This window comes from Schistosoma haematobium, chromosome 4 (assembly GCF_000699445.3).
Source record: "Schistosoma haematobium chromosome 4, whole genome shotgun sequence".
NCBI lineage: Eukaryota > Metazoa > Platyhelminthes > Trematoda > Strigeidida > Schistosomatidae > Schistosoma > Schistosoma haematobium.
The window spans coordinates 36,368,503-36,393,616 of NC_067199.1; the positions used below are offsets into that span (position 1 = coordinate 36,368,503).

Consider the following 25,114-nt stretch of genomic DNA (forward strand, 5'->3'; position numbering starts at 1 on the left):
TATTCTTTAATTGTCTCTTTCAAGTGAAGACTAGACACTCTCAGAAGCTTAATAGGGAAGGAGTAACTCAAGACGTAGGCCTTCTGTCTTCAATACAAACATCTGAAATCTGAAAATCAGGAAATGAGTGTGAAGAAAAAAATAGTTTTCATCAGCTCATTTAACCACAATGAAACAATAAGAAGCAGGCACAAAGGACTCATTCGGTTTATGCAAGCTCGTGGTAAAGATATTGGATATCAGATTCAAGCACCCTACAATGAGACTGGATATTGTATTTTGAGACTAACCTTGGCACGAGGTTTGTAAAGTTTCATACAGACGGACACGATAGGTAAGTAGTAAACTCCTATTCTGAGAAGTTCCTTTTGTCGAGTTTTACAAACAGTATCTGGATTATACACTTTAAAAAACACAAGTGGCCTTTGAACAGCAATCCTGCTTTAATTGTCAGTCTAATTTTGTACGAGGTTGTTGTTAACAACACATCTTGAAACTAAAAGCTGCATATAAATCGTCGAAGGTCAAATGAAAACCCTGGAGAATGATTAAGATTTGACACTTTAAATCTGGATTCAGAGGAAATAAGTTCAATCAAAGCGGTTATTAACGGTGTCATCCCGGGTTTCGAAACATTTAACCATTCTTTTTCAACACTTTTACCAACTCGCTGTTACTGGATAAACGATGACCACGAACATATTCCGGAGGGTTGTCTGTTATCGCACATTCTTTGCGTTGCGGCCGAAAGTATACCACAGTCCTCACTGTGGCTGTTTAGAATTAGCGATGGATCGAAAAACCAAACCAATTGCAAGAAAACCACACCGTATTCACTTAATTCATGCAATCAGTTCAAGCACTATAGAACATTACTATAGTCTAAGTAGTAATGGTACCAGTAGTGGTAGTAAAGATTGCATTTAGAAATGTGAAAAGTATAAAGATTTCGTTATTCTGGATCTATGGGGAGTTGTAGAGTGTATACACATGCTCCATTGCAAACATTTTTGAACTATGTCGCTAAAATTCTTTAACAGTTAGGATAATTACACGGGCAATAGCCAGATGGTCTAAACTTATTAATATTTCCCAGTTAATGACCTCGTGGATTTGTGCTGTATCTCAATTTAGCTGCCCGTAGCTCTCTTCCAGCCTACTCACACCAAATAACATTCCTCGCCAAGGTTGGTAGTAATTAGGCATACACAAAGCATGTCTCAAACACAGTTGGTAAAGACTCAATACCCCATCAACCGACTTGCCATCTTTACTCAGTATCCTGTGCCTAACCTCAGCATTGGTCATTCAGTGGTCTCATCAATGCCGTAAAGACACCTATGGTCAAACAGTGGTAACCCACAAATGTCTGTTTTTAATAGACATGTTTCACACACTTGAAATAAAAAAGGAAACTTATCTGCAGTAAACTCATTTTCTGGTTCCCTACGCTAAAAGTGAACAAAGTTGCCAAAAGGCAGCCGAACTTTCTGAATTCGTGCCGAAATTAGAGTGGCGTGCGTGAAGAAAAAGGCCATTAAATAGAATCCATGAAAAGGTTTGTTTCTAAAAAGCCAATCGGCACAAGTGTCATTCAGTCAAAAATGCTTTTTTTTTTTACAAGAACACAATAGGGAATTACGTTATAATCACCCTTCTTCCTTTCTGAGCCTGATTAGTAATGTACCACTCCGAAGAAATGTACGGTCATCAATTACTATGCAGTGATGGATGCTAACCTAAAAACCAGCTTTCATTTTGTAATATGTCCCACTGATCACTAAACTCATGCAATTGATCCTGGACACAAATGGCATACCCCCTCTCCATTGCTACATTGTAAATCCCTTATTTTCTGGTCAGACGCGACAGAGGATAATCTGGTGTGACATTCAGAGATTAGTCCATTGTTCTCAGTATAACAGAAACTGGCATATTGAACACATATAGTGGTAAGTTTTTACATATTAGATTGACTTAGCGTGTTGTTAGATATGACAATCACAATGTTGCAGAAGTACTCAACAGTCTGTTTCCCACAAATTAAATTAGTCGTTAAAGTTTAGACTAACGTGACTAATCGGTGTAGGGTAAACTTCGGTATCGTTGACAGGTTGCTACGTCAACCTTTTTAGGTAATATTTAACGAAGGAACGTATTTACTGTATATATGTATGTATGCTGGCTATGTATAATTTACTTCTTCGAATTTCTTAAGTCTTTCTTTTTTGTTATCTCGATCGTGATTTCAGTCTCTCTTGAGCGACTAAACGTTATTTAGTAATTTCGAGAAGTCACTATTAAATATCTGAATATAGAGCCCTAAAAAATATCCGTGTGCGACCATATGGACCTTTTCGAGGAGAAAGTTCGTCTACATGAATCTACAACGGAAGTTGGTGGGCTCATAATAACTAAGTCAAAAGAAAATTTCAAACAACCTCAAAAGTCCTTATTTGGACTTGATAAGTTGGCGGCAAAAAAGCGACAGGAATCTGAGGATCTTAATCTACAGTTTAACAAGCGCGATGTTACAAATAAAGAAAGGTAATGAAGTTTTTGCATAAGATTTACTTTTGTATCAGGTTCTATAGGGAAAGGCGCGTTGAAACTCCTTCCAATCGTGGGGGTGTTAGCAAAGAATATTTCGATTCTCAGGCAAGAAGGCGTGAGCGTGACCAGAAAGAACGCTTAAAAACCGGTCTTGTATCAACATCCAGAAAAATTGGTGAGAACTACTCAGACTCTCGAAAATCATCAGGTAAAATTTAATGTGTAAATACGCAAGGTTACTATGTATTTTGATGCTACTACGACTTCTTAAAACTCCCCTTGTGGCTACGTAACCGTAAAACACGCGCAGAGATATTTCATCCCGTCTGAATTCTAATTAACAGTAATTCTTTTGTGTACAATTATATCTAAATGAATCGTTTTACAGTTAGATTTATAACATAACTCCTAGATTTCAATGCTTTTAGTCGACGGCTTTACTTCAAATAAGTTCTCACCCACAAGTTATTCTATGTTGAGAAGTGAAGTATACGTACACTTATCATTTTATTGTTAAAATACAAATCTAAACATTCCTATCCTAACCAACGTCACAACCTCTTTCCTTTACTTGTCCACTGTTAATGGTATCGTCCATTCTGAACTATTTCTTGCAATATTTGTGGCATGTATTTAAGCGTTATTACGCTTATAATTTGTTTGCCAATCACAGTCCCAGAATACTCAAATTTATTTAAATTATAATTTACACTATTAACCTTTCCTGATAGCATTTCCAGTAATTTCAGTGTAAACTATTCTCAGTGAATCAGGTACATATTTTCAAACCTTTTAGTTATTTGTTCTTGGTTCAATTATATTCACTTAAAACAGTTGTGGTATTACAGATTGTTGATTACGTTTCATATTTCTTGCCGAAGCTGTTTTACTGTACGAATAAACTTTAGAGAAACTATTTCTTAAATAATCCTTTTTTAATTTCTTGGCAGACTATTCTCGCATTGAATTAGTCAGAGAAAAAGAATCTCTCAGCACTCGACATCGGAGAGAAGCAGAATGGGAAGATGAAACACCTAATCACAGCAGTCGGGAAAATAGAAGTACTACTGGAACAAGTATTAACCGATTTGAAACTCCTGAAATATATAATGTTGGAGGACGGTCTCCAGGACATTCTAGCTGGGATGATTCTGGTTTAGGATCTAGTCGATCTACTACCCCTCGCACTACCGGATCACTAGCTCGTAATTCCAATAATGATCGATATACCTATACTCCTATGCCTACTCCAAGTTTTAAGCATAATTCATGGATGCAATCAAATAAAAATAACACAGGGAGTTCGGACTCCAGAAAACAGCATTCGGGTCGTCATACTCATGGCCAGTCTTATGCACAAGTTTCCAGTGAAAACGAAGGCGATAGTGTGAAACCTGATTCTACTGAGATAGAGGAAGATGGTGATGATATTAAGGCTGAAAATGAACGCTTAGATCGTAATTGGTATCAAATGGATGATGGCTATGATAATGATAACCATCCGTTTTCTGGTAAGTGGTTTGGCCATAGCACTTTTACCAATGAATCCTACTATTCGCCATCATTTGACAAAATACTTTTTTTTATCTAAACACTAGTGGTATCTCGCTCATTTAAATATCCAAATAACAATGAAATTCTAATGTGAAATTTTTTTAAACTTGTCCACTTTGTGTAACAGCGAAAGTGTAATTTTTTCCTTCAAGTTCAGTCGAATTTGGTTTTCCAAATGATATAGTGTCAATGATAAGTCAGGTTCTTGAAATAACTTATAATTTCTAATACATATGACCTAAGTTCTTCATCAGACGATCTTGGTGTCATAAATATTCACTTTCTACTTTTAGTATATGTACTAGATTTCCTACTCCATGGTTGTATTTCATTTATTAAATCCCAAGTATTTAGGATAGTTGAAAATGTGAGCCCGCCACTAAGTTGCAGTGTTTGTGTCACATAATAAATATTTGGTCAATTTGTCAGTCATTGTCAGAACAGTAATTTGGAATGTCTAAACTTCACCGCATTACTTTATTAACAAAAAAGGTGCATAGACCTTTATCCGTTAAGTTATACTGGTTATTTGTTGGTAGTAAATGAGTTTGGAGATTATAATTTTAAAAAATACTAAAAGCAACCCTGATGTTGTCTAGTTTTAGTTTAAACACATCAGTTGCTCATATTTTTGACCTCTTTTTAGGCTGATCCTAGTACCTTGAAGTAAGTACGATTGACCATCAAGGTATTGTGCTGCAAGAGTTACAAATTGCGGTAAATCATTTATCAGTTTCACTTAGTTGTTGTAAGTCTACTATAAAAATGATAATCAAAACCCAGTTGTCTTTCCTGCTTACTGAGTTGGTCAGTTCAGTTGTGAACATAAGTTCTTATTTCAGTCTTACTGTTCTTCATCCGATCCTTCTGGCATAACAGAACCTAGAGAAATGATCGTCCTAGCCAATGTGTTTCGATTAGATCATCACGATGAGCAAACGCAGCCACCACGTCAAGGTAGCAGCTACAGTTAATAGCTAAACAACTATTAAAACAGGAGTAGTATACAATGAACGACCGGACCCTATTCATAAATATCACATATGAAAGTTACTTTGACAAATCGAACCAACTGAACACATAAATTTACTAATTTTGATATCTGTTGACCTTATTAGTGAGATTTTCTATCTCCATGTCACTCATTCATGTTGTCTCAAGCAATAGACAGTATTCTATATATTGTAACTGTTTTAAAAAAACTATCCCTAGACATTCCTGAAGAGTATGCTGCTAAAAAGGAACGTCAATTAGCAGAACGTAAAAAACGACATAAACAACGCTTAACTGCAAAAGCTGTCCAAGTTCATAAAGATAATCAAGCATGGGAACATAATCGTATGTTAAGATCTGGAGTTGTTCAACGAGTAGATTTTGAACAAGATGAAGATTTCGATGAAGAAGGTGAAGCTAGAGTTCACTTATTAGTTCGTAATATACTTCCACCATTTTTGGATGGACGAATTGTTTTCACTCGTCAACCTGAACCTATTATTCCTGTCAAGGTGAAGTAATAATATTTTTTAAATATATTATTGTTTTTAACTCATATTTTTATCTGCTCAAAGATTAATAACTCAATGTACCATTAATAAGTTAGGTGGTCTTATAGAGGTTTGTATTACTCAAATGTAGTTTTCAACTGAAGATCCATTTTCAGTTCGAGAGATTTGGATAACCGTCCCATACTTGCTTAAGACTCCTCACCAGTAAATACCCATTAGGCCAAACTAAGGACCTTGAGATCTTGTGAACAAAATACTTTTAAGTCATATAGTTTGATTTGTAAACAATCCACCACATCACAAGCTGATCAAAACAAAAACTTTTAGCCATTGGTTTTCGACTTTATGATTCAAAGATGTCGTACTCATTTTGAGACTTAACAACCTAGTCTCACTCACGTAAGCTTGTTAATTCTTCAGTCCCCCTTCAATTCAATGGTTTTCTTAACTGACATCAGTTTACAAAAAACAGTTTACTCTTAAATGACACTTGACTTAATATCCCAGCTACATAATCAAGGTTTCTGCACAACATTATTTCTTCAGCAGAAGATGACAATATTTTGATCTCGTTCGTTACTATGTAACTTTCTTTTAACATAAGTTCTCTTAACAGCACCAATCATCAAATAAATAAAAATATCATAATTATATCTATTTGTAAACTACATTTTGTTTATCACATTCTCTTTTTTATTTTGGCTTTTAAAATTGATTGATACAACTTACGTTGCTTTCTTGTTGACTATTTGCAGAGGCATATAGTCATCTCTGTATATTCTTAATGATTTGAATATTCTACAAGTCGCCGGCGATATTTAATATTGAAAGATTTTTCACCTTTTATTATTCCCTTCTTATCATTGATATGGTCGATTTAAATCATCTTGTCATACGAACTTAGCTGTGGACAGAAACACAGTTTCGTTAATATGGTATACATTGTATACATTCACCAAGATTCTATCATCAATATATTTTTAGAATCTGAACTAGGGAATACCAAGATACAGTTATGCCTTTAAAGTAATTGGTAGATATATTTTACTAAGTCTGAACTGTTTTAAATTCCTTTTCGTCTGTTGGAAATTAGATCATAGAATGAATATTTATGTGTATTCTTTTGGACCTCTATGAGAGTCACAGTTTATTGTGATGTAATAACATAATTTATTTTTACGACGAGAATATGTCAAATCATCTTGCCATATGCTATTGAATTCTACAAATCGTCAGCAATCTCAGTTCTATTATTTTTTGACTTGAGGGAGCAGTACGTTAGAGAACGACAGAACTATCTTGGAACTGTTTTAAAAAATAATTATTATTACGTGTAACAGTTTTTATAATATTGTGAGATTCCATTGATGGTTGATCGAATTCTATACTATAAGTACAGGTATATTGTTTAAAGACATGTTAAATAATTTTTGTGTTTTTAATTGTAGGACCCAGAGAGTATAATGGCCAAAGTTGCGCAGAAAGGCAGTGCCATTGTGAAATACTTTCGAGAACAAAAAGAACGTAAAAGAGCACAAAAGAAAGAATGGCAATTGGCCGGTACACGTATAGGGGAAGTTATGGGTATAAAACCTCCGGAAGAACAGGATAATTGGACAGAGAAATCACATCGTGATGCACAGACATTTGCCGATAAAGTAGGAGATATGAAATCTGAAGCAGTTAGCGAGTTCGCTACACGAAAAACCATTGTGGAACAACGACAATACTTACCAGTATTTTCCGTAAGGACATCCTTACTGAGAATGATTAAAGAACATCAAGTAGGTTCTTATCATTAGTTATCTATTTTTGACAGTAGCCTGATTGTAATTCACTTCATTTTAATTGTTAGCTACATTCTGTTGTTAGATATCGTCATCATTATCTTTTCTCGATGATGTTATTTGCTAATGTTGTACAGTTCTGTTCATACTTATTTTTGATATATAGTAGTTATTATTAAAATAGGGGATGTCGCGTTATTAAAGAAGTTGTGGAACATTTCTAGTGTATCAAATACAGTTTGTGCAGCAGTCTCAAAAACTATGTGAAGCAGTAAATTGACAATATTTCATTGAAGTGTAAAAGATAGATGTCAACTTAATAAATGGAAGGCGAATAAGCAAACAATTGGAAATCACAACATGTATGATTAGAAGGGCTTATAAGAACATGATAAAATAAGGTAATAGACATGTGTCTTTTGAACACAGAACTCGGGGTTGGATTGTACTCTCCATTGTTCTAACCTTAAAGGTGGCCTGGGAGCTAAAATATTCGCTTTTTAACCGCTGGACCTCAGGTTAGAACTACATTTTTGTTATGTTCACCTACTGTCTAGTATTTCCTGATCACTTTGCTTCACTTGACTCTTCCCAAATCAGAATGAGAAGTAAGAGCGAACAATGTGTATTTCGACAACATGAACAGCAAAGATGAAGTGGTAAAAAGAAATCTAGAGTTTAGATAGGATTTACATGCGAATCTTCTCTATTCTTCCACTAGCGCTGATTGGTTGAAAATGCTGAGGTCCTGGTGTAGAATGATTAATTGAAAAAGTATGAAAAGTATGTATAAAAATTCACCCATCTCTACACATACAGGTACATCCAGCCGACGAGTCTCAAATAGAACGAAACGCGCATTCTGGATTCCACAGCTAGCCACTATCCATCTTTGCTTATAATACTTGTGAATTAAAGCTATATCAAGGCAATACGCACAGTATTCACATATGCTAATAAGAGAGTGATCAATTGCAGTCCTAAATATCAATGGGAAGATTCAAATAAACAATACCAAATGAACGTATTTTCACATAGTTGTACAATATGTGGAGTAACATATAGAGAGTAATATATCGGGTAACAACCCTATAGATTAATTCAAATAGGGTTATTAATAATAGCGTATTTGTAAGTCGATTAAACATCAAACAGATACGATTAGCACAACCCAGTACCTGGAAGACTTTATTACTACATAAGCAAACAAATAGACATCAACAACTTGGAGCGTGGCATAAAAGTGCGTTGACTCAGGTCGCCATACCACATCATCACAATTAAACGAAATTAGTAAAATGAATTACGAAAGAGATTAAAATAATGTAACAGCAGTGGCAATGTGAACCGCTAAACATTTTGATTGTATTTAAAAAAGACAAAAAGGAAAGGTGTATATGAAGGAATACTGGAACTCAAGGTTTAGATGAATATGGTGAATACATATATGTCGTTGTGACCAGTCCTGATTTATTTCATTCAAAGTATCTAATCACTAAATTCACTTGGTATTGTTTTGTTTGTATCTTCCTATTGAGGTTTATGACTGCAATTGATCAGTCTGTTATTGGCATATGTGCATACTGTGCGTATGCCTCGATATCGCCTTAATTCACAAGCTTTTAAAAACAAAGATGGGTAGTGGCTAGCAGTGGAATCCAGGACGCGCGTTTCGTTCTGTTTGAGACTCTTCAGCTGGATGTACCTGCATCTCAGAATTGATGTTCACTCTGGGACTCGAACCCAGTACTATTCGCTTCAAACGCCATCGCGTTATCCATTCTGGATTCCACTGCTAGCCACTATCCATCTTTGCTTATCTGACCACTAGTTTAAATAATCACGCGAACCCCAGCAAAGTCGTCTATTTCAAATGACACCTCGATCCAACAGTCAATAACTTCATAGATTGCTTTGTCTCAGGCAACCCTAGCTTTTTATCAACTTACTCTTATTCCAGTAATCATCGCTCAATAGAGGTAGCAAACAAATAAAAATGATCAAAGCCATGTAAACAGTTTTCGACGTCTTGTGGTCCTCTTGAAATTAATATTATGGGACAGTAACCGTATTCGGTTTATACATTTTTATTCTCATAGTTAAAATAGTTAAATATATCAAGTTGCGAAGCCTATTGATGTAGTTTTTTTCAATCTCTGACATATACTTCAATGTACGTAGTAGAAAATCTCGTGTGGAAATTCTTTTTCATTTAAACTAGATTGTAGTGATTGTTGGAGAAACTGGAAGTGGTAAAACTACTCAATTAACTCAATATTTACATGAAGATGGTTTTACAACTTATGGTATGGTTGGTTGTACTCAACCACGTCGTGTTGCTGCTATGTCTGTTGCTCGACGAGTTGCTGAAGAAATGAATGTACGTTTAGGTGAAGAAGTTGGTTATGCTATAAGATTCGAAGATTGTACTTCTTCTTCCACTCTAATTAAATATATGACTGATGGAATTCTATTACGTGAGTCACTACGTGAATCTGATCTTGATCCATACTCTGCAATTATCATGGATGAAGCGCATGAAAGGTCTTTAAATACTGATGTATTATTTGGATTGTTACGTGAAGTAAGTTTCCTCCTTTTTAAAAGGTTCAACATAATAAATATTATAGTTTGAATATCATTATTAGTAAGGGTTTGAATTATCCTGTTGTTGACATTCAAGACTGAATAGTCAGTTGCTGTATGAACTCAGTAGCTTAGTATATAATGCCTTTGGGTGTGAAGCAGAGGGTACTGAATTCGACTGTCAATGAAAACTTCAATATTAAGGTACAGGTACATCCGGTCAAGGCGAAATGTGCCTCCCAGAATCGATCACAATGGCGTCGGTGTATACACTCTTTGTCTTCCCTTAAACCGTGAGATTAAAATTGCTACATATCTTTCTTTCTACTAACTAATTTTTTCTTCCTGTACTATATCCTTATATGCAATCTTTCTTTTATATATTAGTACCACTGAATTAACTACGTATATGAATTTTGTGTACATCTTGTTGTGCTAATGAGGTGTGATAACTTGGACCGATGCATATATGTGCCTGGTCCTACGTTGTAGCTGACTGTCTGACTCCTCAGCAGTGCACATCCACGATCTTGCACAGGAACTCGAACCCAGGACCTTTGGTTTCGCGCGTGAACGTTTGACCTCCAGACCACTGAGCCGCCGTCCAGCGGTGTCAGTGTCTAACTCCAGTCGATCCATGATCTTTTGCAACCCTTCATCCATTGTCTGAGGTGGAAAACTATCTCATACCCGACATAGTTTGGACTCCCCCCCAGTGAATACAAAATTATATTTTCGACGTTTCGTGATTTAACGTAAGCCACTTCTTCAGAGTAAATGAATGACCGGATTTATTCAGTTCTTGAAGAAAAGATGGTAATTTTTATCGTATATCGGTCATTCATTATCACCTTAGCAACTTACTATATTGACAGTCTATGAAGTTGATTACGTTTGTTATATAGCATTTGATAAATAGGGTTTCTTAAAAATACTTTTTTATAGATCTAAAAGGCTCTTTATTATTTGTAAAAGCTTGTATTCTATCGTTGTTTACATACAAAACCTCATTCAATCAGTCATGTTTGGCATTTGGGGATCTTGAGCGGATATCTCGATATTGTGTGTAGCTACAATCTGACTAATAAATATTTTGTACAGTGGTTAGCATAAGATAAAACGTGGGTGTTTGAAGCTATCTGTACCAGGTGAAAGTCCAAGGGTAAATATCAGTACTGAGGTCCAAGTGCATCCAAATGATAACCAGTCGTAGTTAACGTATCGTCCGCCGAAAGTGTGCGTTGGTACAAACTGCCATTCCACATCAATGGGAAGAATCAAATTTAAAAAGATAAAGAGCTGAGGAATCAGAATAATGTAGCAGCAATGAAAAGGGATAAACATTGAAAATGTGGTTCGGAAATACAAAATGAAAGAGTGTCTATGAAGGAATACTTGAACTCAAGATCTGGATGAAGATGGCGAATGGATACACGTCATTGTGATCTATTCAAAGTTTCAAAGTCCTTATCGGAGTTATTACTCTGACCCTGACCAGATGGTCTTAATCTCCCTAAACGGCTTACTTGTATAATCAGTGACGTCATGAACTGATGCCACATTTTGGTTTGGGCTTCTAAGCTTTTTTCCGGCTCACTACTACATCAGTTGACAATGTAGATAGAGATACATGATGGTTAGGCACACGTAACACCTGTCCCAACAACTTCGGGTTTTCAAAATTCGTAACCTTATCAACCGCTTTACCAATATTGCCTAACCTCAAGATTGCTTACGTAGTCGTTACACAATGTCCTATTGATAAGATCCAGCTAATGAGTCGCAAATAAAACTAAACACTCATTCTAGGCTAGACTGCTAGCTACTCAGTCAGTCAGTAACAACGTAGGACTTCGTGCGTACGTACATCAGTTCGAGTTGCCACACCACATTAGCACAGATATGCATTGGTCGATTCAAATCCCGTCGTGGTAGAGGTTATAAGAGTATAAGCAGTAATCGGAAAGATTATTTATTTATTTATTTTAACACATAAACATTGGTACAATGAGGCACCAAATACATATACGCCACACAAATCTCATTCCATATGTGTGAGGGCTGTGATACTGTCCGGGTGCCCAAACCGAAGCACGTGGTTTTTTTAGGGGCCACTCCCCGAGCCTTCGACCTGGAGGTCTGATCCACAAGGCAGAGGAGCATCGTAAGGAGATGCAGTCCCATGGAGGCCGGTGACTAACGATTGGTTAGTGTTTGGAGATGTTACTTAAAGAGTATAATACAGTGAAATACATTTGGGAAGAGAAAAAAAAGAGACAAGGAGGAATAAGGAGATCAAAATTTGGGAGAACACAAAGAGTGTATGCACCTGCGCCATTGCAAACGATTTTGAGCCATGTCATTCAGGGTCTCTAACCATCGGTTGCTATCATCTCGCGGTCCCCAACCAGGTAGTCTACACCTACCGACATGACTCAGACCACTTGTCAGTGACTTCATGGACTTGTGCCATGTTTTGGTTTGACCGCCCCTAGCTTTCTTCCAACCTACTCCTACACCGTAAAACATCGCACGTCGAGGCAGTTGGTGGTTGGGCATACGTAACACGTGTCCCAGCCATCTCAACTGATGAAGTTTCACTACTTCATCAATTGATTTGCCATCCTTACCTTACTATCCAAAATGTTATCTAAGAAGCCTGTTGGGCATTATATATAACAGTTGGAAATCTTAATTGTTTTCCCACCGGACTCGTAAATTAGTGCGAACGTATTTCGTAAATATCCTATTTGTGTTTTTAATGGTTCTCCGAGTTCGATTATCTAATTACAGAGCTTTCATTTATTATTTATTTATTTATTTATTTGAACACATAAATATTGGTACAAAGGGGCACCAAATACATATGCGCCACATAAGTTGCTTGATGTGTGTGTGGGCTATGATACTACTCGGGTACCCAAACCGAAGCAGGTGGTTTTCTTAGGAGTTCACACCCCAAGCCTTTGGCCTAGAGGCCTAATCCACAAGACAGTGGAGCAACATAAGGAGATGCAGTCCCATGGCAGCCGGTGGCCAACGATTTGTTCATACACCATTTGTTCCCTCAGGATCCTGGAGTTCATGAGCACCATTGGTGTGGAATAAGGGTTTTCTAACTTCCCTAGGTGGAATCTCCGCATCCACCAACCCGGGTAAAGCTCTGAACAATCGCTTTTCGTCCTTTCAATTTTGTAAACAAGACCCTCGCTGCGAGAAAGCAGTAAGTAGGACTTCCCTGGCAGGGAAGGTCAGTTATTACAAAGTCGTTCCCGTCGTAATTATTGTTAGCGTTACTGGACTTTAAAAAATACACTTAAATACAAACATTGAAATGATCTCACGAATTCCCAATCAATTAACGATAATTGTATATATTATTTACTACTTCATTTTAGCTGTTATTCATGGACATCATATTACAGTATTAGAATTGTAAATCTCCGTATTTTTCAAAAGTTTTCACTCTGGAGAAATAATCAGATATAGTTTGCAGTCTTTATTGAATTTTGAATCACCACTCTTATTGTTCTAGACTCGTTTATTAGCTTATTTACCCGGCACATTTTAGTGCATTTGGCTTCGAGCCACCCTTCAAGTGTAAGAGCTAGTAATGATATCCGGTTGCTTAAGCCAAAGTAGGTGGGGCGGGGTTTGAACCTGAGACTTGGTGGCTATAAGTTGAACGCCTTGGTCGTCAAGGCATCACTGTATTTTGTTTTGCGTAATGTTGTCGTAAATCTATTTTGCCTAATGAATACTCATTAAGTTAATGTGTCTGTATTATTTTCAGGTTGTTAGTAGGCGTAATGATTTACGTCTTTTAATCACTTCTGCTACAATGGACGCAGAAAGATTTGCTCAGTTTTTCGGTGATTGTCCTATTTTTCGAATACCTGGCCGAACATTTCCTGTTGATACACAATTCAGTAAAACAACAGTAATGGATTATGTAGATGCATCTGTGAAACAAGCAATTCAGGTCCATTTAGGCTCACCAACAGATGGTAAATCTTTTTTTGTTATAGACATTTGATATCATAATTAGTTTGTTTTTGACTGAATAACGAATTCAATACTGAGGTGAGACTTAGGGTATTAAGTGAAGACAGTAAATTGGATGATGAAAGAGTGAATCGTTATCAACTGGATTGGTTGGGACATGTTACACCTAGCTCGACAGGCGACGTTTACTGATGTAGAAGTAAATTGAAAGGAATCTGGGAGCGACCACTTCAAAACATAACACCAATCCATAAAGTCACTGACTGTTGGATGTCCATGCAGTCATCCGAACCATTAGTTGAAGACTTTGGGTGACATAGCTCGCACAACCAATTACGATATCATTCACCCTATGTCTGTTGTTAAATATTGAGTTTTAAAATTATTTCATCCTTTCTCTTCTCCTAGAATCATTTTGACCATATTTATTTTTTTCTACCATTATTAATATTGTTAATATTCTGATATTTGTCGTGGTGATTTCATTTCACTATGTTAACTTGGTATGGCAACTTGAACCGATCCACATATGTGTTAAGTTCTGTGTTGGTTATAACTGAAACACAAGTGTTTTAAACTTATCTTTTTAATTCTAACTTATTTAACATGAATGATGGAAAAGTATGTACTATCTGTTTACATTTTCTTTACGCAGGCTACGTAAAATTAAAACGAAGACTTTTTGTAGGTTTGATCCAAATCAAACCTGACATCTCTCGAAAATCTCCTCTGATATTTCGGACTATTGACAAATGAAACAAATAATGGACGTTTCTCCTACTCTCTCAGACTCGTCTATACTTAGCTAATCAGTATATTGTTCTTTTATTTACAAAATTTCATTATCCAAGTCTTAAAGTCGATACCAGAGAGGAAAGATTTTGTGTATTGCTAAGTCGTCGTAAACTTTTGGATACTCTTAGTTTACTGCTTATTTGAATGTCAAGTTTTCGTAATTAAAACTTGTGTAATATTTCAACAATAAGTCACGAGTTATATTTATGTTAGAAATGTCTGGAAGAAATAATTTCTGTAGTATTAAGTCGTTTATTGCTGTAAATACATTTAATGTTTCAATCATTCATTTCTTTTTCATTTATCCAGGTGATATACTCATTTTTATGCCTGGTCAAGAGGATATTGAAGTGACATGTGAACTAATTGCTGGTCAGTTGTTATTACATTTTTCTCATTTACGTCATCGACTGGGCTTAGAAAACTATTGAAAACCAGCCTTGGTATAGGACTCTTCAACAATGTGCATCTAGGAATCCACCAGCGATCGAACCCAGGACTATTAAGTTTTTGGGAAAAACAGTTAACTTTTAGATCTTTGAGTTCGCATGTAATTGCATACCATTTATAACTTCACCCGTGTTACTGAATGGTGGTTGTGTAATATCACAAATTGACTTAATTTGTTAATGTTGAACATTGTATGTCGGCTCAATGGTATAAGTGTTAGGTGCTTACTGCGAGACCTAAAGGCCGTATATTCGATCGTCGACAGCGTCTTGGATACATACTGCTGAGAATTCCCATACTTAGACGAAATAAGTGTCCAGTACTTCCTGGTTTACAATGGTTATCTAACTAAGGTGTCAGTCTAGTATGTAAACTACAAACTTGAATAATCTTCATAAACCCATAATACTAGTTTTTTTTTCTTTGCATCTTCCCGTGTGCACTGAAATGATTATCATAATAATAGCCTATTGTTATTATTCGACAGTATTAAATACCCTCTCATTATTGAACTCGAATTCAAATGTTTTTTCATGTTATGTCTACACCGAGGTCTGCTCAAATTAGAGTGTTGCCATTTTTCCAAACATGTGGTTATTATCACAGATCTATTGACCAGTTGCGCTTGCACGACCGAATAGGATGTTTACAACATGTGAATTTAATTAATGAGAAAAAATAACTATGAAGTCCCACCACGATGGTTGGTATATTTCCTCTAATTGAAGAAACAAGAAATAACTACTATAGAATTCACGCGTAAAATATGTTTGACGACGGTAAAATGTTTCACAGAAACAATAATAATCATAAACAATGACGGATAAATATGAATGGCAGCTAATCATTGTTTGAACACTTTTATGCATAATTTTTTTAAAGAATATTCACAAGTTAACTGCTTATAAAATGATAGTTTTGTTGTCATATTGAATATTTTATTGCTGAAAATTCCTTACTGTAATCAAACATATGGTAGTAACTAAAGCGAGTCTGGTTATTATGATTATACTTATTTTCCGGCTCGATAAAACCTGTCACACCGGTTTGTGTAGACTTTTCGGTTAATACTATTCGACGTCAAACTTTCTCTAAACATATGATAGCAACATATTCGATATATGTGAGGCATTGTTGCATAAACATGGTAACAGTCACTCGAAAAGGATAATTAGCAATTGTTTAGATCATATGGAGACAAGAAGTGCCGAAAATCGAGTAGGTCGTAAATAATATTGCTAGATAGTTGCTGTTGGATGTCATATTAAGATAAAATTCTTGTCTAATGATGAATAATGTTGTTCCTGTAGAGTTCTTACCAAGTAAACACTAATTATTTCCTACAAGCGTGATTTAAATAATCTTTTTATCTCATCTGTATTTCACCCTGTTGTAATTTTCAGAACGTTTGAGTAACTTGGATGAAGCTCCTCCACTGTCCATACTCCCCATTTATTCTCAGTTACCGAGCGATCTTCAAGCAAAAATATTTATGAAGGCTGAAAATGGTGTCCGAAAATGTGTCGTGGCAACAAATATTGCTGAAACCTCATTAACTGGTAGGTTGTTGTTATTTTATGCTTTCTTTTTGACGTTTAATTGGACGAATTGTGTATATCTGTCAGGATCCCAAACATTGAAGTAGACCAGTCTGTTAAGTTGAATAGCTTCATACTGTCCAATTACGAAAGATGAATCATACTGGAAAAATTACTTATTATTATAATATTTTCCTAGAATTTACATATCTTGAATAGTGATCCGAGGAGTTATTCGTACTTAATATGGCCAGTTTATGACACGGTGCTGTGATATAAAAGAGGCTGTATAGTACTAGCATCTGTCGGCTTATTGCTACTTCCTAACTTGGAGTCTTAGAGACAGCGCAACTCAGTGGCTTGAGACATCGTTAGACATGTCTCAGAATAGAAACCATCAATAATCTTGCTGTAATTTTCTTTTACACTCTTTATAAAGGTAACAGGAAGTTCATTGAATGAAAGTTTTTCTTTGGCATATTTCTTTCTATTATTCCTAATGATTTGATCAATGTTTTAAAGTCAGTCAGTCAGTCAGCTACGACGTAGGACCAGGCACATATGTGCATCGGTCCAGGTTGCCATACCGCATCAGCACAACAAGATGAACACCGGATTCATAGCAGTGGTTATGTCAAAGGTGGTAATATATAAGAGAAAGATTGCATATAGAGATATAATACAAGAAGAAAGAATTGGTTCGTAGAAAGAAAGATATGAAGCGATTTTAATATCTTAGTTTAAGGGAAGACAGGGAGTGTATACACCGACGCTATTGTGATCGATTCTGAGCCATGTCACCAAGAGTCTCCAACCATTGGTTACGATAGTCACGCGGACCCCAACCAAGTAGTCTGCATCTACCAACATGGCTCAGACTACAAGTTAGTGACTTCAAGCACTGATGCCACGTTTTGGTTTGGCCGCCCCTAACTTTCTTCCAACCATCTCCAATACCGGATAGCATTGCACGTCGTGGTAATCGGTGTTCAGGCATACGTAACACGTGGCCCAACCATCTCAGTCGATGAAGATTCAGAACCTCATCAACTGATTTACCATCATTTCGTAATATCCTGCGTCTAACCTCACTATTACTTACCCGGTGATCCCAGCAGACGCCAGCAATATTTCTAAGGCATCTGTGGTCAAATACTAATAGCTTACGAGTGTCTTCTACTCTTAATGGCCATGTTTCGCTGTCGTAAATTAAAACAGAACGGACTGCCGCGCAGTATACTCGTCCTTTTATTGATAGATGGATATCTCGCCTTCACCATAGGTGACGTAAGTTAGCAAAAGCAAAACGAGCTTTTCGAATCCGTGCTGAGATTTCGTCCGATACCAACCCATTAGGGCTAATCAGACTTCCAAGATATGTGAAGTTGTCAACGCGTTCGACTACTTCACTCCCTATCCTTAGTTCAGGTGTTAGCGCAGACCAGTCCTGAAGCAACAACTTGCATTTAGAGGGAGAGAAGCGCATTCCAAACATTCTGGCATTGTTGCTCAGTGCTACCAGAAGACTCTGCATTTTGTCAGCGTCTTCACCAAACAGGACTATGTCATCTGCGTATTCTAAGTCGATAAGTGGACCTCCTGGAAGAAGGTCAATACCCGAGAATCCAGTCGAAGAGAATGTTATTTCCATCAGTAGGTCTATGATGAAGTTAAACAAAAATGGGGAAAGTGGACATCCTTGACGGACACCACTTGAGGTTGCAAAGGTAGATGAAAGTTCGCCATAAGCTCTGACTCGACTAGTAGTGTTCGAGTAAAGAGCCTTTACAAGGTTTATGTACTTCTGGGGTACGCCTTTCAATGACAGACACTGCCACAGAATCTCGCGGTCTACCGAGTCAAATGCTGCTTTTAAGTCGAGAAAGACCACCATTGTCGGACGCCGATAAGTACGCCTGTGTTCTAGAATCTGACGAATGGTGAATATGTGGTCGATGCAGCCACGACCAGGTCTAAAGCCAGCTTGGTTCTCTCGTGTATGCAGTTCACGAGTCTTAGTTAGGCGTCTGATAATTATCGAGGCTAGTATTTTAGATATTATATTAGTTAAACTAATCCCTCTATGGTTGTCACAGGATGATTTTGACCCTTTCTTATATATTGGGACGATAAGTGATTGTGACCAGTCAGATGGGATATCGTCTAACTCCCAGATTTTAGCTAAAATATTAGTCAACCTAGTCGCTAAAATTGGACCACCATCCTTAAAGACTTCTGGAGCCAATCCATCTGGACCAGCTGCCCTTCCTCGTTTCAGATTAACTATAGCCTTTTGAACTTCAGCGAGAGTTGGGGGACCTACTTCAATGTTCCATTCACGCTGTCTGGGAATGGAGGGTAGTTGTAGAGTAGCTGAAGGCCAGCTGAACTGTTCTCTGAAATGTTCCGCCCATCGTTCTAAACGTCTGGACTGGGAGCAGATGAGGGTGTCGTCCTTTTCCGAAATAATCTTACTTACACTTGACTTACTAATTCCAGTTTCTTTTATTAGTCTGTAAAGCTGTCTTGTGTTCCCTATAGTCGCCGCCTTTTCCATCTCTTTTGCTTTCATTGCCCACCACTGCTCACGGTCGTTTCTTAGACTTTTTCTTAACCTAGATCTGATTTGTTGTCGCTCTTCATCATGTTCGGAACCTGATGGGACGAGTTTGCGAGAATCTATCAGTGTGATAGACTTTGAAGAAATCCACTGGTTCTTTGTAACTCTGTGGTTTAAGTCGCTAATAGATGTCACTGCTGCTTCCACAGCTGCTTGTATGTCTTTCCAAGCAACATCTGGGTCAGCCTCGTCTTCAGAACTACCTAAGTGTGAACTCAGTTGTTCTTGGAACCTATTTTTGGTTTTCTCGTTACTCAACTCAGTTCCAATGGGTCTTTTTAATGTGGCTTTTTTGCGTCCGGTGAGGCGCAAGCAGATGCGTGCCCGTATTAGGGCGTGGTCGGAGTCCAAGCAGGTACTCCAGAATGAGCGATAATCTTCTACCGACCCTCTCCAACGATGACTGATGGCAATATGGTCTATTTGAGTCCATCGTTGGTTTGGTGTAGGGGGTCGCCATGTTAGACGATGTCTCTTCTTATGCTTAAAATTTGTTTGCTAAAAATAAGCGATTGTCTGAGCACAGTTGCAGCAGACGGTCACCATTGTCTGTTCGCTGTGCCGGAATGCTAAAATATCCACCTAAATGCCTTTCTGTTTGGTGTAAGCTACCTATCTGAGCATTAAAGTCACCCCCTACGAGTACTATGTCTGAGCGTTTAGCTTTCTGAAGAAGTTAGGACAGCTTTCTGTAAAATTCATCTTTCACATCATCTGAGCTGCAGTCAGTGGGAGCGTAGGCAGAAACGACGAAAAGGCAACGACGTGTGTCCCTATCCTTCCGAGTTTTTACGGAGCCGTTTAGCCGAACAGCACATAGACGACTGTTGACGGGGATCCACTCTAGCAGTGCTTGTTCCGCCCTCATGCTTAGTGCTATGCCTACTCCTGCCAGTCCACGAGAACTGGCCATCGGGTCACCAGATACACGTACGGTGTATCTCGTTGGCTCTCCGTTTTGCCGAGGTGAGGTCAAGTGAATGACCACACTGGAATCCTGTATGCGTGTTTCGGAGACACAGCATACATCAATGGAAAGAGACTCTAGGGTTTTAGCCAAGGAAGCCTGCTGACCGATTTGGCATAGGATGCGTACGTTGAAGGCTCCAATGTGTAGTTTGGAGCGAGGTTTCAGTAGACCTGGGACAGGGTTTTGAGCACTAGAATCGTTGGCTATGATGACACTTGAGGAGGAAGTCGAAGGAGGAAGTTTAGGGTTGAAAGTCGATGTAGGAGGAATAATAGGAATTGAAGAGGAAGGTTGATTATGAATACAGTGGTCTTGAGTGCTGTTAGAGGTATGAGGGCGGTTATCGATCTGTTATGATCAACGTGCACATTAATCCAAGTCGCTACACCACATCCAACAAAGCAAGAGAAAACTAAACATTAACACTTTGAAATAATACAAATATTAGTGGTCGTAAGAAAAAGAAACTAAAGATATTGAATATAGTTTAAAAATCAGTAATATAATCCCGAAACAAAAAGCGTGGAATAATGCTAAACCTTATTAATGTAGAAGAATATAAAAAGTGAATGCGACTGCTCTTGTATCATATCACACAACATCTTCAGCCATTCATCACGATTATCTCGTGGATCTCATTGAGGTATTACCATACATTTATCGACACGGTTCAGATCAATAGTCAATAACTTCATAGACTTATGATACTCTTTAATTTAGTAATTGCTAGCTTTCCTCTGCCTTACAATCTCATTTCTTTAGAAGTATGCTGAGTCGTAGTTAGTCGAATTACACAGGGGTTCACAATCCCATTTTTTGGTATGAGTTAAAATGAAAGTACCAGCAAAAAAATCAACAGAATAATTAGCAGAAATAAAAAAATCTTTGTGTTACAAGAAATTTATTCATCAAATCACACTCCCTGTTATTTCGTCTAATGGTGTTACTAAATCCTGTTTTGATATCTCCTGAAAATGGCAGAACATATATATGTATATTCATAACCGACTCAGTGGTCTAGAGGTTAAGCGTTCGTGCGTGTGACCGAAAGTCCTGGGTTCGATTGTCGTGTGCAGGGTCCAATACTAGGCCGAAACGGCTGTTCAGTGGTTCCAGGTTTTTCGATGTTGGTCTAACGTTGATCGGTTCATAATTTCAATCAAATTCAACAATCCCTACAACCTTTAACTGATATTCATACATCACTTGTCTTTTGCTTCTTCCTTACATTTTGCACATTTTTCCTAAAATCTCTCCTTCATCATTATTATTTCATATATTATTCAACGTAATGAAAAAAGTAATAAGTTGAACCAATGTTTTTTGTATATGATTTGATTTTCAGTTGATGGGATACGTTATGTGATCGATTGTGGTTATTGTAAATTGAAAGTTTTCAACCCTAAAATTGGTATGGATGCATTACAAATATTTCCAATTAGTCAAGCTAATGCTAATCAACGTGCTGGTCGTGCTGGTAGAACTGGTCCAGGGTAGGTATTTTATAGACTTCAGTTTGGAAAAATACTATCATAAATCGAATTTAATCTGTTTTGTTGTCCTTACATGTGGTATGCTTTAACCGTTTTATTTGGTATTTACAATATTTTCAGTCGATGCTTTTGTATTCTACCAACTGGGAAGTTATGTACGGAAAGTTTCACTGTTGTTCTGGGCAATGTCACCAGCTCTTACTTTACGTAGAAATGAGATGTTTAGTTAATAATTCATAAGCGTTAAATCACTCAGTTCTGATGAGCTTGTCTGTGAATGGTTGTTTTCGGAGGTGTCCGGTTACCTTTATTTACCTTTTTATTCCTGTCGAGTGTTTTGCTATGTTGACTCATGGTTACGTAATTGGTTGTTGACTATTTCTGTACAGTTTAGTGAATGTAATGGATCTCTATATTTTCATTGATCTAACTGCCATCCATCCAGAAATTCTCTCGAACTCTTTGAGTCTCATCGATGTTTTCTCAGTCGACTTTCTGCCTGTAGTTTTCCGCGTCCAATGATATGGGTGATAATATGTCACGTTGTTTTTCTGTCATTTTGTTTTCGTGTGTGTGTAGATAGATGGGTTGTCCACTGTAAAGTTCGTCTCAGTTGGTACAATTTAGTGGATGATATTACATTTGTAATCTCTTAATGTTGTCTTTTTGTCAGTATAAATCACCCAGCTCAGAGAACACAACATAACTGAAGCTATTCACCTAAGTTATAAATCTTCATTATAACAGATTGCATTTAATAAACACTCTCCAACCTTATTGGTGATAATTTTATACTGTAGTTTGCACGCTATCGAAGCTGAGTATTAACGAGTGTTGAAGAGTTACCCGACAACCACATTTGTATGTTAAGTATCAGTCTTGTTTTTCAAGAAGAATTTTTACTTTCAGCAAATCTACTATGCGATGTAGTGAAGGAGAACACGGGTGAGGACAACCCAATTGTATTTAGGACAAATTACAGAATTACTTGGTAAAATAGAAAAACCATATAGTAAATCGTTAATTTGCAAAATATTATTCTGTCATATCAAACCGGACTGTTGCTTTTGCAAACATCAATCCATTGTCTCGCATTTCATTGTTCATGCGATTTCTTACAAATTCCATTGTTTTCTCGCCCTTCTTTTCTTGATCTTCTCCATCTTCTGCTGCCAGACGTAACGTTCTTTTGACTCACGTTATATACTACTTATATCAGTATAAGTAGCACGCACCACACTCGTCCCCCCTTTTAACAAGTTGCTGTCGTAGTCTTTCTGATCTCCGTACCGCTGTGTTCTTTGGTACTTTTCGTGATTCACACCCATGATGATCTTGAAACCATCTCTGTAGTTGACTAGCATTTACGCGCTTCTGCTTGTCTTCTCTCCGGATCGTGTAGACCGAGCCGCGTCTCTCCGTGATAACATACGCTCCTTCCCATTTTGGGGCCAGCTTCCCCGACCCTGCTCCCCCTGCTATGTTACTTTTTCGTTCTCTACACTTTACTAGGTCCCCCACTGCAAAGGGTTTCCACGTTCTCCTCTGTTGTTCTGCCTTCTTTGTGTCTGATATTTGTTTCTTTTCCACGTTCCTTATTGCCTCTCTCCTCTCTTTTCTTAACCTTGTTGTCGTCCACTTCTGTTGTTGTGGCCAGGTCTTATTATGCATTGGAAGTCGTGGTTGTCTTCCATACATGAGCAAGAAAGGTGACTTCTTGGTTGTTCCTTGTGTGGAGGAACGATGTGCCAGCAAAATCAATGGTAACTCTTTCTCCCAATTTCCTCCTTTTGATGCTAACCATTCCTTTAACGTTCGATTGTTTCTCTCTGTAAGCCCGTTTGTATGAGGATGATACGGTGTAGTTCGTATTCTCTTGATGCCAAACTCCTTTAAACGGGCTTTAAACTCGTCACTTTCAAAACAGGGACCCTGGTCAGTTAATATCATCTTCGGTATTCCGTGACACGCTACAATATGCCGGATTACCACCTCGGTCACTGTCCTTGCCCGCTGGTCTGCAATGGGTACGGCATCTACCCAACGTGTAGCATGTTCCGTCATCACTAACAGGTACTGGTTACCGCTCGCCGTCTGTGGAAACGGTCCCATCACATCCACCGACCATAGATCACCGACTGCGGTTACTGGGATTGACTGTAATGGCGGTTGTCTGTATCGATCGCTTTTCATTAGCTGACACTGCTGGCAGGTTAACACGTATTTAGCCACATCGTCTCTCATGCTCGGCCAGTATGCACTTTGTCGTAGTAAGTCCGTCGTTCTTGCGATGCCTGTATGTGCTACCTGGTGACACTCGTGTGTCACTTTACGCCGCCAGTCTTTCGGGATCACCGCCACCCAATTCTCATCATCGTCCTGCCAGGTCAGCAATCCATATGAGTTCACTCTCAGTCGTTCCTTTTGCCGAAGCAGCGTTATTACCTCCTTGTCCATTGTTCGTTTATCTACGTCTGCTCCCTCTTTTATCACTCTGATTACCTCTCGAAGGTTAGGGTCAGCTTTCTGCTGCCGGACGAGTTCTAATGGGTCTCCCTCTAAACTATTCACCGCGTATGCTGTTAATGGCAGGTCGGCTTCCATGTCTGGTCTTGACAAGTAATCCGTCATTACGTTTTCTTTTCCTGGAACATGGCCGATACTGAAATCGTATTCTTGCAGGCGTATCATCCATCGCGCCAACTTCCCTCGGGGGTCTCTTGCTGTTTTCAACCACTGCAGGGGTTTATGGTCGGTCTCAATGTGAAATCGTCTACCTAAGAGGTATGGTCTCCATTTTTCCACTGCCCACACGATCGCTAAACACTCCTTTTCGATGGTTGAATACTTCTGTTCAGCGGGTGTGAGGACGCGACTCGCATATTCCACCACTCTATCAGCCTGACTCAACACAGCACCTATACCATGATCACTCGCGTCTGTGGCCACTGTAAACAGTCTTCCCGGTTCAGGCAGTCTGAGCGTCATCTGGCGATCGTCTAGCATGTTTTTGATTCGGTTGAACGTTTGTTCGGCAGTGTCAGTCCACGTAAGCTTGGTGCTGCTCAATAACTTATATAAGGGTGCTGCTATTTCGTTGAAATTCTTGACAAACCGACTGTAGAACGCCGCTCTTCCCAGGAACTGTCTCAACTTCCTTTTCGAATTAGGTACTGCAATATTTTTTATGGTAAGAATTTTCTCCGGCAATGGTTTTATTTCTCCATTTCCCACTTTATGTCCCAACAATGTGACGCT

At 38.0% G+C, this 25,114-nt stretch overlaps 1 protein-coding gene across 1 annotated transcript in view; it reads left to right on the forward strand.

The window, feature by feature from the left end:
- Positions 1-285: 285 nt before the first annotated feature.
- Positions 286-25,114, forward strand: part of DHX38 (Pre-mRNA-splicing factor ATP-dependent RNA helicase PRP16) — a 39,885-nt gene continuing 15,056 nt past the window's right edge. Inside the window, exons 1-11 of the mRNA XM_012937036.3 lie at positions 286-334; positions 2,253-2,547; positions 2,586-2,761; positions 3,504-4,064; positions 5,320-5,612; positions 7,061-7,396; positions 9,621-9,983; positions 13,779-13,992; positions 15,095-15,157; positions 16,639-16,794; positions 21,709-21,856. Coding sequence (XP_012792490.1) covers positions 2,348-2,547; positions 2,586-2,761; positions 3,504-4,064; positions 5,320-5,612; positions 7,061-7,396; positions 9,621-9,983; positions 13,779-13,992; positions 15,095-15,157; positions 16,639-16,794; positions 21,709-21,856 — 2,510 coding nt within the window. The 5' untranslated portion in view covers positions 286-334; positions 2,253-2,347. The remainder of the gene's footprint in view (positions 335-2,252; positions 2,548-2,585; positions 2,762-3,503; positions 4,065-5,319; positions 5,613-7,060; positions 7,397-9,620; positions 9,984-13,778; positions 13,993-15,094; positions 15,158-16,638; positions 16,795-21,708; positions 21,857-25,114) is intronic.